The 14,068-nt window shown below is 33.9% G+C and overlaps 1 protein-coding gene across 7 annotated transcripts; it reads right to left on the bottom strand.

Moving 5' to 3' along the window:
- Nucleotides 1-874: 874 nt before the first annotated feature.
- LOC145623959 (uncharacterized) lies at nucleotides 875-13,216 on the bottom strand. Of its 7 annotated transcripts, none has more exons than XM_081676876.1 (5): nucleotides 12,919-13,216; nucleotides 12,342-12,505; nucleotides 9,197-10,308; nucleotides 8,871-9,113; nucleotides 5,718-8,574 (listed from the first exon to the last, which is right to left on the bottom strand). In XM_081676876.1, exons 3-4 carry the CDS (start codon nucleotides 9,321-9,323, stop codon nucleotides 8,938-8,940), a joined length of 303 nt encoding a protein of 100 aa, XP_081533002.1. In that variant the 5' UTR covers nucleotides 9,324-10,308; nucleotides 12,342-12,505; nucleotides 12,919-13,216; the 3' UTR covers nucleotides 5,718-8,574; nucleotides 8,871-8,937. The 7 variants fall into 7 exon arrangements, 3 of the variants coding, with proteins under 3 accessions (XP_081533003.1, XP_081533002.1, XP_081533001.1); XM_081676875.1 differs by having other exon boundaries at nucleotides 5,731-8,582; XR_014110336.1 differs by having other exon boundaries at nucleotides 8,007-8,582; nucleotides 9,197-9,896; nucleotides 12,919-13,213.
- Nucleotides 13,217-14,068: the final 852 nt, after the last annotated feature.

The following is a 14,068-nucleotide window of genomic DNA, read 5'->3' as shown; positions in this document are numbered from 1 at the left end:
GAGTTTCATGATAGGGGAAGGGGTGGGGGTAGAAATTGTGGTGGGAAGTAGGAGGGAGGTGGTAATCGTGGCGGGGGAATGACTGGGGATTAGATTGAATTTCGTAGTGGGGGAATGGGAAGGGTGGGTTTTGCGGTGGGGGATCGAAAAGGGAACGAGATTCACGGTGGAGGAGCTGCCGGAGGTGGTGCAAGGGTTAATCTAAATAACTAAGGTTTAAAAACTATTTATTACAATTTTAATGGATAATGATGTCATTATATAATTAAGTAGGCTGATTAGGGAAAAAGGTAATAGTTACTAGAATTAAGTGGTTTTTGGGGTAGTAATTAACAACTTTTTTTTAGGGTTAGTAATTCACAAAGGCACTATTTTTAAGGTAGTAATTTACAAATTTTCCTTCTAGTGATTTGTAAATTTATTTTTTTTTTAATTTTTTTTGGTGACAAGATAATTTGTAAAGTTTTAAATAAATTTATAACTTAACCATAGCCTGTGCATCTAACAGGTCCAAAAGCTAGTATATTATAATTAGACAATGCATTTAAAATTCTAAATTTTCCTTTAATTATGGCTATAGAAACAATTGAAACACATAGAAGTGATAGAACAACGATTACAAGATTTAAATCCAAAGCATTGTATTATATATAGTTGTAACAATGAGAGGTTTTATATAACAAATTGCCTTAGTATGAATCACATTATTATTAATTAACTTTAGATACAACATATTTTATTCTTATAAAACTGATGAACACTATAAAACCAAAGTTGAATATATATATATATATATATATATATATATATATATATATATATATATATATATATATATATATATATATATATACATATATATATATATACATATATATATATATATATACAACTCCTTTCCCTTTGCATGAAAATGAGCAACTTACTTTCCCTGCAAAATAAGAAAAAGGATTACAATCAAAATATGTTGGGAAATTATCAATGGTAATACTAAACTTTTTAATTTTTCCAGTGGTCAATTGCAAAAATTCTTATTATCCTTGGTAAAGTTCAATTTGTTATAATTTTCAATGGTAAACTTAATGAAACAATTTAGTTAATTCTTAACCATGTTTAAAGTTTTCTCAAATAAAAAAAAAATTCATAAAATGTCCTCACTTAATACACTCAAACCCTAAAATATCCTCACGTAAAATGTCATCATCAAGATCATCATCTTCATTATCTCTTTCTTCCTCCTCACCTTTCCAACAACAACTGAAACACCAAACAACCACCACTTTAGCCACCACTATTAACCACCTGCCACAACTTGTGTACATCCACGCCACGAAACCACCACCATTCATCCACCGCAATAGCAGCCACCGAAACACACAACAGCCACCAACCACAACTACCACCTTCATTCAATTCACCATCTTCGCCCAATTCGTCCACCTAATTTGCTACCAAACCACCTTTGAGCCACCACCTTCACCCAATTCGCTACCAAACCACCTTCACCCAATTCGCCACTAATTACACCTCTGCATCCCGCTGCCACAAATCGCACCTCTACATCCCGCTACCACCAATTCGCCACTAAGAACAGCAATTGATCGAGAATTTGAGACTTCGAAGAGGCGGATTTAGGGCTGAGGGTGTTGATAATACGCAATTAATTTCCAATTTTTTCGAACCCACGATCTTTGTTACCAATTGTTTGATTCAAATGTATGTAAGGGGTTGGTGGTTTAAGAGGGATGGAGACGGGCGACATGAGGAGGCCAGCGCGTCGGCGAAGAGGAGGCTGGACGCCGGCATGGGTGGGACCGGGGAGAAGTGGCTGACTATTGGGGAAATGGGTAATTGTTTTAATAAAAAATTCTAAAATAAATGTAAAAAAGAAAAGAAAAAAAGTAACTACAACCTAATTATAGTTAAATATTTAATTAAAATTTATCATTAAGTTCACCATTTAAAATTATAAAAAATTAAAGTTTATCAAGGACAATAAGAATTTTTGCAATTTACCAATGAGAAAATTAAAAATTTTAGTGTTACCATTGAGAATTTTCCAAATATGTTACTCCTCTCATTGTTCACTTAATGACAACTTTCATTTTTATTTATTTATTTATTTTTTTAAAACAAAATGAATCTCTTTGGGTTTAAATAAACATGGGTACATTTTTCTCAATTACATAATTATATGACCCCTAGTATAATGAATCGACATGCATTTGTCGTTTTATTTACATTATTGGCATTAATTTGTTCATTAAACACTTTTTTTAATAAATATTGTGTTAAATAAACTTAATGGTGTTAAACTCAAGAAATATTGGAGAAAACGGTCTAGCCTTTGTATTGATATTAATCACATATATATATATATGTAGACACCTAAAAATATCTCCCCAAAACCAAACCCGATGATGAACAACCTTTCACCGCAATTATTTGTCGGGTTGAATATTTAATCTTAGAGTGCTTAAACCTATATTCAATCCCAATACCATAAACCAACCCAATTCCTATCCCATTTCCCAAAATGATAACTTATTTTCCTCTTTTCGTGTCTTTAAACCCAAAATAATTCATTTCGCGTCCTTTAAAATAATTCATTTCCTGTCCTTTTTATAAAAAAGTTTATACTAGTTTATTTTGGTCCACAATCTGAGTCCAATGATTAAATAGTTGGATGGGGTTTGAAAAGAGCTTTCCAACGATATATTATAAGCCCAAATCAAAGTTATAACGAATAAGTTGTGGCCAAAATACTAAATTGAGTCTAAATCGAATCTAAGTCCACCTTAGTTACCACCCAAAGATCATGTGGAGGGTCCAAAGGATTAAATATCATTCCTAAACCAATTAGGATTAATTGGAAGCTTATATAAGTTTCTACAAGATAATAATTATCCTTTTTGAAAAGATAAGATTAAAGAGTTTGAAATTGAATAAAACTCCTCTTTTTGAAAATCCTAATTCTATCCAAATTGAAAGACGATAAAAAATAGTCAGATATGATTTTCGTGCCTCATAGTTTGTATTCAAACATTAGATGTTTGGATAGCCCTTGAAATTATCTTTCCGATGATATATTATACGGCTATTTCACCAAATGCCACTGAGTACTTTAAAAATTCACCAAATGCCATCGGGTTTTTCAAAATTCACCAAATGCCACTGACAAACATAATATTATCATGGCGTGCCATTGATGAGGTATGCCCGTTAACTATCCGTTACTATAATTCTTAATTCACCAAATGCCACTGACTACTTTTGATTTTTCATAAAATGACATTATTTATATAAATTATTACACAATATACCTATGACTTAGTGAGTTATAGCGCTTAGTTAGTTTCACCATTTTTGAATTTTTTGGGGTAAAATAGCCGTTACACCCAATTTGTTGTATTAATTTGAATGCACAGCTAAATTGTTATGCCATTCTAGTTTTTGAATATTAGAAGTCAACAGTGTTGAATAATTTAGAGTATTTGAGACAAATTGCATGGTGTTTAATTATTTTCTTATAAAATGGTGCTACAATTAATTAAACTAGTAATAAGAGCAAATAAAGGAGTAGTAAACTCCATTAACGCAATCCGATCGAACGCGAGATGAGGTTAAAACTCATTGAATTACTACTCGATCAGGTTATCACCACTTGATCGGGCGCGTATGTGAGGTTGAGAAAATCTGCTCCGTCGGTCGATCACTCTAAATTATTCAACACTGTTGACTTCTAATGTTAATGACATAATAATTTAGCTGTGCATTCAAATTGATACAACAAATTGGGTGTAACGACCATTTTACCCCAAAAAGAAATTCAAAAAAGGTGAAACTAACTAGCCGTTATAACTCAGTAGGTGATAGGTATATTGTGTAATAATTTATATAAAAAATGGCATTTCACGAAAAATCAAAAATAGTCAGTGGCATTTGGTGAATTAAGAAATATAGTAACGGATAGTTAACGGCCATACCTCAATAATGGCACGCCATGATAATATAATGTTTGTCAGTGGCATTTGGTGAATTTTGAAAAACCCGATGACATTTGGTGAATTTTTAAAGTACTCAGTTGTATTTGGTGAAATAGCCGTATATTATAATATAAATTCCGACCTATAATGAAAAAGATATAACAGAAATACCAAACTCTATCTAAAACTGACACCGTCCCACTATTTCGGCCATATCTTTCATTCTAAAAACTATTTTAATCTGATTTTAATTGGTTTAGAAAGTAGACTTCAACAGCTTTCCAACAACATATTATTTATTTTATTCTGATTTGTGTATCAAAAGATATGATAAAAACAAATATCGCAAAAACTGCTGTCTATCGGGTTTTATTCTGATTAAATTCGAATTTTATCTTAATTCTTCGACCCTTCTTTTTTCATTATAAATAGAGGTCATATCACCCCTTTTTTCAATCATCAACAAGCTTGATCAACAAATACTTCTCTCTTCCTCTCTTCTACACCAAAAATCATTCTCTCCCCCTCTCTCTCTCTCTCTCTCTCACACACACACATATTCTAAGCCTTAAACCTATATTCCTAACTACATCATTCCTTCCTTAAACACTCCAAGGAGTTCATACAATACCAAAAGTTCTATAATTAAATTAAGGCGTGAAAGGTATAATTAAATGAGGGTTTGGACCAAATCAACTCAACCTTTAATTTAATTTAATTTCAGTTTGATTTATATTTATATTGAAGTTACCAACAATTTATTAATGATGTAGAAATTCAAGAAAACGCGGAAAGTGAGTAATTAATTCACTTAATTACTCTTATTATAAATATTGCTAGTATCATGAATACGATTATTTTTATGATTTGATTTGACTAACAATTTATTGTTGAATTGCTTCCAATATTAATGTTTATTCTATTATATTTATTGATCACCATATTGCATGTTCAAGGGAATATGTAATTGAAAATCACGCCTAATAAGATAATTTGGACGACCGGTTTAGGTTCCTTTTTAATCTTGTTATTAATTCAAGTGATCACGATATTTTAGAATTATATGTTGCATTAATATTCAATCAATTTAAGTTATTAATAATAGTTTGGAGAAAATTGAATATTTTGTTTGTATGCCTTTGACATCGCAGGAATAACTTTTCACTATAAGAATCGCGTAGAGGCCAATATAGGCGAATATGAATCCATGACTCACTTCGTACCATCATCCCCGATCCTCCTTTCGTGGTTCTGAACCATATGGAGTTAGTAATCTCATGGATTATGAATGGGGTGTAACCTTCACGGGTTAATCGTTGTTGCCTTCGTTGTCCCTTATTTGTAGTTGCCTTAAATGATCCGTGAACGGTTTACAAGTTCCTTAAAACTTGTTGGCGGCTCCCTACTTTATTTGTCCCTAATCGTATACGTGAATTCCCACTTCCTATGAGTGCCAAGCATATTCACAACATGCTTAACGTAGGCGCGCTTTAAACGACACCTATAATATACATAATACATTAGGAAACCTAATTAGTCTAAAACTCCTAATAATATAAACTTAACATAAATACAATATTAACATAAATAAACCAAACCGGCTCTAATACTCCCCCTCAAGTTGGAGCATGCAAATCCCGAATTCCCAACTTGCGTAAAAGAAAACCAAACTATTGTTGTCCAAGAGCCTTGGTTAAAATATCTGCCAACTGATGACCTGTCGAAACATAGGAGGTAGAAATATTACCGTTTATCAACTCATCACGGACAAAACGACAGTCTACCTCAATATGCTTTGTATGTTCATGAAAAACCGGATTCTTAGATATATGCAAAGCCGACTGATTATCACAAAACAATTGCATAGGCTTTGAATGCTTAACACCAAGAACAAACAACAACTGTTTCAACCATTTCATCAAACGAGTAGTGAGAGAAAAAGACTTGTATTCGGCTTCAGACGAAGATGTGGCTACAGTAGGTTGTTTCTTAGTATTCTAAGAAACAGGGGAACGACCAAAGAAAACAAAATAACCAGACAAGGAACGCCGAGTCAACGGACACGCCACCCAATCGCTATCACAAAATGCGGTCAAGCGTAAATTTGACATAGGTCGCAACAAGATGCCTTGTTCCAGATTACCCTTAAGGTAGCGCAAGACCCAAATAGCCACATCCCAATGAGAAACCTATGGATCACTCAGAAACTATGCCAAAACATGAACTAAATAACTCAACTCTGGTCGAGTGACCGACAAGTAAACCAAACGACCCACTAAACGTTGATACTGTTCCGGATGAGCAAACGGCTCACTGAAAGCATGTGCAAGACGATGATTCTGCTCCATCGGAGTGTCAATGGGTTTACAACCCAACATTCCTGCCTCAGTCAAAATATCAAGAGCATACTTTTGCTGAGAAAGAAAGATGCCTTCCGGACTCCGAGCAACCTCAATGCCTTAGAAATACTTAAGCAAACCCAAATCCTTCATATAGAAGAATTTGCCCAAATAAGCTTTAAACCGAAAAATCGCATCATGAGAGGAGCCTACAATAATCAAATCGTCGACATAAACCAGCACATGAAAAGAAACATTGTCTTGTAAATAGCTAAACAGAGAGTAATCAGCAAATGAGTTTTTAAACCCAAAACCTCGCAGAGCACTAGACAAGTTTGAAAACCACTGTCTCGGGGCCTGTTTCAAGCCATATAAAGACTTCCATAACCTGCAAACTTTGTCCATGAGCCATAGCGTTCAAGAGCATCGATCTCATCTTGCATAGCCTTACACCAACTGACGTATTTAACCGACTCTATGACCGAAGACGGTTCCTTTCCCTTGGTAATCGTCGCCAAAAAATACATGTGTCTCATAGAAAAACGATTATATTTAACATGACAAGCTATAGGGAAAGGTTTACCTAAGGAATGTGATTGAGGAGGGTCGATAGTTGATGTAGCGAGGTCCATATTTTCAGTGATGAGAGTATGTGTGACATAATTTCGATGCCACGAAGGAGTTCGTTTTTCATAATGACCACGACCTAAATTGTCCGAAGAAATCCCGGCCCCCTCAAATAATCTGGAGAAATAAAAATATTTTCATCATTAATATTTTTCTCAACAATAGTAGTAGGTCGTTCGTCACTACGTAAACTATCACGAAACGCCGAACTACCACCCTCCGGCACCATTGGCTGACAGTCGACCACCGAGGGAAGGGGTGGCTGACCAGCGCCGGCGGCTTGCATTGTCTGGCTGGCAACAGGGGACTGCCCCGCTAGCTGCGGTGAGGCGCCAAGTTGCTGTGCAGTGTGGTCCGCAGCTAGGCTGCGGTTTGGAGAAGGTTGCCGCAACCTGGCTGCGGACTTCTTTGTTTGCAGCGGCTGTAGGGGGCTGGCAGAGGGGACAACAACCTGGCTGCGGCTGGGCACTGTTCCCCGCGGCCCGACTGCGGTGGGGGCTAAGGGGAGAGTTTAAACCTTATATCGACCCCATTAAGATCGCCAACACCCCCCGTAATATTCACATCATCATCCTAGACCAGTGGGTTTGAAAAATACCTTTCCCACAATAACCGTCAGTCATCCAGAAGAGACTCCAAATACGGGAATTTTTCTTCAATAAATTGCTCATCCCGGCTCACAAATAAAATCATTTGTCTCTAAATCATAAAATCGCCAACCTTTCTTACCATGAGGATAACCGAGAAAAATACATCGCCGACTTCAAGGATCAAATTTGTCCTTAATTCGAGGTTGATTTGCAGCAAAGCAAGACAACCAAAAACATGCAGACTATCATAAGAAGGAGATTGTCCAAATAAAAGCTCATGAGGGGTTTTACCTTTCAAGACCGGAGTAGCTAGGAGTGCGATTAATAAGATGCACCTCAGTCATAACACACTCACCCCAAAAGTACTTGGGCAACTTTGCCTGAAACCGAAGAGCACGGGCCACATCTAAAATTTGACGGTGTTTACGCTCAACTTGACCGTTATGTTTAGCCATGTCAACACACGACGTTTGATGCAGAATACCCTTCTGAGCAAAATACAACCCCTAACTAAGAAACTATTGGCCATTATCACTACGAACAACCTTCACCTTCCGACCAAACTGTGTCTTAGCCATAGCACAGAATTCACGAACCAACTGAGGAGACTAATATTTACCAACCATTAGAAATACCCAAGTTGCACGAGAAAATTCATCAACAATGGTTAGGAAATAACGAGCATCATAACTTGAAACAATCTTATTCGGACCCCAAATATCACAATGAATTAAATCAAAAATTCTAGATGCTTTATTCATACTTAACGGAAAAGAGTTTCGGGGTTGCTTCCCCATAAAACAAATAGAACAATCAAAAGAACAAACATTGTCATTACTATGAGTACTACGACTACTAGAAACTCCCAGAATAGAGCTCACAACTTGCATTGACGGATGCCCGAGACGCCTATTCCATAACAAACTTGCATATGAAAAAACAACTTTGTTCGCCTGCAGATTCCAAGCACGAACCGAACGAAAAATATAGACCTCATCACATTGGACCCCCGCTCCAATCAGGTTCCTCAAACTGCGGTCCTGAATATTGCATAGCTTGTAAGTGAACATAATAAAATAGCATTTTTTTCTAATAATTGAGACACAGATAACAAGTTGCATTTAAGAGCAGGAACATATAAAACATTATTAAGAGTTAAACTATCAGACAAAATAACTCTTCCTTCCTTTGTTGGGCTGTCGTGCTCTTCCCATTGGGTAAACCAACAGGCGAAGAGATGTCATGTAAATTAGTGAAAAGATCAGTATTACTAGACATGTGATTCAAAGCTCCATTGTCAATGAGCCAATCAATGGAACTATACGTACCTAGTTTGTTGCCATCTGACGAAAAACCAGACTTGGCACCCTTTACCGCAGACATGAGTTCCTTCCATTAAGCATCAGAAATCGTAGGAATGCTTCCACGATCAGACTCAGAAATCGACTCATTATTACCACGAGAATTCCCAACAGCACCAGCAAACTCACCCTTGCCTTTACTAGATGACCGACCACCACTACCTCCACGACCACCACGACCTCCACGCCCCCACTCGAGAAGCCATGAAGCTGATAACAATGGTACTTATCATGACCAGACCATTTACAATAAATACACTCAATCCGTTCGGAAGTTCGACCGGAAGCCGTACCTGTTGCATTAAAACCAACAGTTGTAGAAGGAGAAGAGGTCTCATGTGCCTCAGACACAGATTGCTTAATCTCATTAGCAACAACTTTAACATAAGCAACGTTCATAGAAGGCAAAGGATCACTCATCAACAAAGTAGACGCCACAGAACCAAACTTCTTAGGTTCCAAACCAAGACAAAACTGATGCAACAACTCATTCTCATGCAGCTTAGCATATTCTTTCGCAGCGGAACAAGTACAAAAAGACAATTTCACATAACTAGATAATAAATTCTACAATTTATTAAATTCAACATAATAAACCGCAACAGAACGACCTCGTTGCTTACAATTAGTAATATCATGTTTCAATTTAAAAATACGAGACCGTTACCACGAGAATAACGATCTGGCAAGTCATCCCACAAAGTTTTTTGCATCATTAAGAATATTAACAGTAGAACGACTACTAACATCAAGAGTATTATAAATCCAAGCAACAACAGTAGAACTAACAATACCCCACTGTCGAAAATCTGGATGCTTTGGATCGGGTTGAACAATAGAATCATCAACAAACCCGAGCTTGCTCTTGGACCGAAGATTGTTGCGAATTGAACTCGACCACTCTTTATAGTTGTCGATAGTAAGCAACACCGGACAAATCACCAATTGAGAACCTTCACTTGGATGAAGATAATAATCGGTGAACGACTTGTACTTTGGAGGAGGAGGAGGAGGAGCGTTATCGTCGCCAGCCATCACACCAAATCGCGAGCAAATAAGACACACACAAATTAAAACATTACACACTACGCACAAGAGCAGCTTACACACCACACCACACAGACGGACTGCCTTCACCCTGCCCACACACTCCTAGCAGCATGCACACTACGCACCACAAACACGCCTGAGCATCGCACACCAAGATGCAAAAACCACACACACACACCGAGCACCACGCACCACTATCGCAGCACACCAACGCAAAATGCATACCAAACTCACGCAGCACACATCGAAGATGCGCACCACAACACTACAACGCACAGTTGCAGCGTACAAAGAACAGCAGCACACGCAACAGAGTAGTGCACCACAAAACAACCAATGTAGGATTTATGAAACCCTAAATTCGGGAAAAAATAATAATTTTCTTGGAATAAAAAATTGAAGCCTAATCTCACTCAATACGGAACAAAAATTAATTTGATGGACACACCAATATCGAAAAAAAAATCTCTAGAAATCAGAGAGGTTGTGATACCATGTTAAACTCAAGAAATATTAGAGAAAACGGCCTAGCCTTTGTATTGATATTAATCACACACACACACACACACACATATATATATGTATATATATACATATACATATATATATATATATACATATACATATATATATATATATACATATACATATATATATATATATACATATATATATATATATATATATATATATATATACTAAAGGCGAAACCAGGAATGACACTTGTCATTTCCTGGTTAAAAATTTTCCCGCCTTTTTTTCCCTTTCCTTTTTAATTTTTTTGCCATATTTTGATGACATCTATATATTTTATAACCTATAATAATAGTTATTTCCATTTTGACAACATATTTAATCCAATATTACTCAATTAAAATTTTTACATATATTCTATATATATATACTAGGAAACTTTTAATTATAAAAATACTAACATAGATTTAAAAAAAAAAAAAAAAAAGGTATTGGAATATATTGTTTTCCAAGATTATTATAATATTATCAATATCAATTTTAAAGAAAAATCATTTTGGTAGCATACTTTGTACGAGTATTAATCTTAAAACTATACATAACGTTTATAAGAACAAAATTATTTTGTTATAGTATACTTCGTACATAACATATATTGGAAAATTAAATCTAATTGTTCTAAACATTATTTATGTGATTATTTTATTTTATTTAAAAAAAACCGGCCTACTACTCACTAAAAATATATTTAAAAAGTTGATTACGGAATACTAATTATCCTAAAGTAGAATAAACTCAAACAAATTTTCATATTATTATGCCGATCAAAGTGCGTGTGTCAAAAATAAATTTTCATATTATTACCTAAGCAAATAATTTAATTTTCTTATATAAAACCTTATATCGTCTAAGTTTCTAATCCAATTCAATAATCTTTACATTTAATTTAAGTTATTTTGTTACAAATAATTTTTTTGGATAAATTATTGTTGAATTATCACCATATTTATTATTTATTTATTGTAAAATTTAATTATGACCGTGCATGGCACGGGACTTAAAATAGTATATATATATATATATATATATATATATATATATATATATATATATATATATATATACACACACACACACAATGCATTAGGAAACCTAATTAGCCTAAAACTCCCAATAAGATAAACTTAATATAAATACAATATATATGAACATAAATAAACCAACTCAGCTCTAATAAATGGCATGTAAATTTGGTCTTTAAAACTATTTTGTTGACGTTATCTATCTTGGAGTAATAAGTTCATGTTAGCTAGTACTTCTAGTGCCCAACTGCCCAATTATTATGCAAACAAGTACGTGTCAATAGGTAAAGTTAGTCGTATTTTATGTCAATAAGTGTAATTTAGACTTGTCTCATAATCACCTTAAGCAGAACACTTTTATACTAAAATGTGGAGGAGTCATTTAGGGCGTTCGGAACAAGTTCGATAGAGTCGGGTTAGGTTTTTTTTTTTTAAGAAATGCTAAACTATTGTTTTCAATAAAGTCGATATCTAAAATTAATATTTTTTTTTCAGGTTGATTTTAAATCACGTGAGTCTGGGTAGATTTTTGACAACTCTACTAAAGACTATCACAATACCTTGAATTTTCAGTACAGATCATTTGACTAATGTTTATAGGTCTTAATAGACAAATTATTATTATTTTTTATTAACCAAGAAAAAGAAAAAGAAAAAAAAAAAAAACTACCAGTTTGCACACTAGAATTATGAGTATATACATGGAGTAATTAATTAGCGGAACGCAGGTAGAATTATGATCAATTTCAGAAATGTGTTAAGATCTAGTTTAATCACTTTAAAGATAAAAAACAATCAATTTGAGTGTGTGAAAAAAGAGTGTGTATGTTACCATTTTCCTAATATTGATAGCAGCCGGTTGCCTTGAATTTGTCACAACTTTGTGATGTATGTAAGGATTTCTTTTATATATCTCTGGAGGTGGAATGTGTGAGTGTGTCTCCGGACCTCTATAATCAATCTCATATACATCTTCTTCTTTTAATTTTGACACCCCTACAAATCAAATGCATCAAACATTAGCAAACTATATATGTTAAAATTAAAAGATTTTAAAAAGCGACTAAGGTAGAATTTATTTAAAGCGATTATAAATATACATACCAATTTTTTTATTTTATTTAATTTTTTTTTTTTTGAGGAATATACATATACCATATTTGATCTTTGATATCACTCTTTAAGTACTTGTATTTATTAACTAATCTAGTTTGCGCCCATCTTATTATTATGAACTAATCAATAAATAGTTGATGACAAAGTCAATGAGACATTGGTATATTAGTTAAGAATAAGGGACCGTAAGGTCTTTGATAAAACTGTTAGCTCATTTGCATCAAAATTGAAACAAAAAAAAAAAAATAAAAAGAAAAGAAAAGTTGATGACAAAGATTCAAACCATAACAAACCTGAAATGATGCAAGGATTGAGTAAAAGACAAAAGATCAAAATAGCAAAAACTCTAGAATACTTGTTGAGCTCCATTGAAGTAAAGTATATATAATTTTACAAATTTTTGGTTTTGAGGTATGTAAGAAGAGCATGAGAAGAAAGCTAGGAAAAAGACGAGATAAAAAGGCAATATTAGAAGGAAATATCATGGCTTTTCATTGTCAAAACCGCTGTATTGGTGGTAAGCACAGCAAAGCAATGATGTGTAATAGGAATTGAGTTGGAGCATTTAATTTGTGCAAATGTGCCATACAACACGACCCACAAACTTTGCAATTGTGCCATAAGCATTAAAGTTTGATTGCTTTTTGCATTAAATTACTTCCTTAATTTCCCTTTTCAAGCTTCTAATTAATTTACCATAAATTGCCTTCACATCCAACTCACAACTAACTTGCCCTACTGTATTTTATAAAATTTAATTGCTTTTCTGATACAGGCTAATATGGGATGTTTGGAACTTGAGTTGGATGAGTAGGCTAGTGGCTATGGTTTACTTAAATAACGTTCAAATAATATTGTGTACATCAGGTATACAATAATATTCGTGTACATTAAACAAATTTAAGGTACATTTCAATCAAAATTTAGGTAACTTTTAATCCTATCTTAGCGTAATTTTAAACTTTATATATATTTTAATGTAGATAATAAGTATATATATTTATAAGGATAATATGAATGTATTACACATTGAAATTTGATTTTTACTCAATCTTTAGAGATAGGGAATTCATTAATAAAAATAATTAGATGATTTTAACTTATAATGGGTAATTCTTAATCATTTTTGGATGACTTTTGATCATTTTAGGATAAATTTATAGCTTATATGTATTTACACCCGTTGGTTAATAAGCTATTGAAAATTGCTCAATGGAGGTCTTTAGGTTTGCACTTTAAATTTGAAAGACAAAAGGCTATGAAAATTTCAATGGCAGCCCACTTTTATTGCTTATTCCTTAATGTTACCTTTGCTGAACCACTAAATACGGAGTATTTATGATGTGACAATAAAAGAAGTCGGTTTAGGGATCACTAAGAGTCTATTTGTTTCAACAAATTTTATCTTTTTTAAGTTTATGAAATGATGACAAATAAACAACT

The sequence above is a fragment of the Chenopodium album genome, chromosome 3, assembly GCF_948465745.1.
Source record: "Chenopodium album chromosome 3, dcCheAlbu1.1, whole genome shotgun sequence".
NCBI lineage: Eukaryota > Viridiplantae > Streptophyta > Magnoliopsida > Caryophyllales > Amaranthaceae > Chenopodium > Chenopodium album.
The sequence above is the reverse complement of the archived record's forward strand: the minus strand, read 5'-3'. Positions and strand labels throughout refer to the sequence as shown.

Excerpts from the sequence above, each read along its gene's own strand:
- LOC145623959 (XM_081676876.1), bottom strand. The coding sequence starts at position 9,323 with ATGAGTGATCCTTTGCCTTCTATGAACGTTGCTTATGTTAAAGTTGTT. Across the intron at positions 9,114-9,196 it reads TGTTGGTTTTAATGCAACAG|CTTCATGGCTTCTCGAGTGG; the intron begins GTACGGCTTCCG and ends CATTGTTATCAG.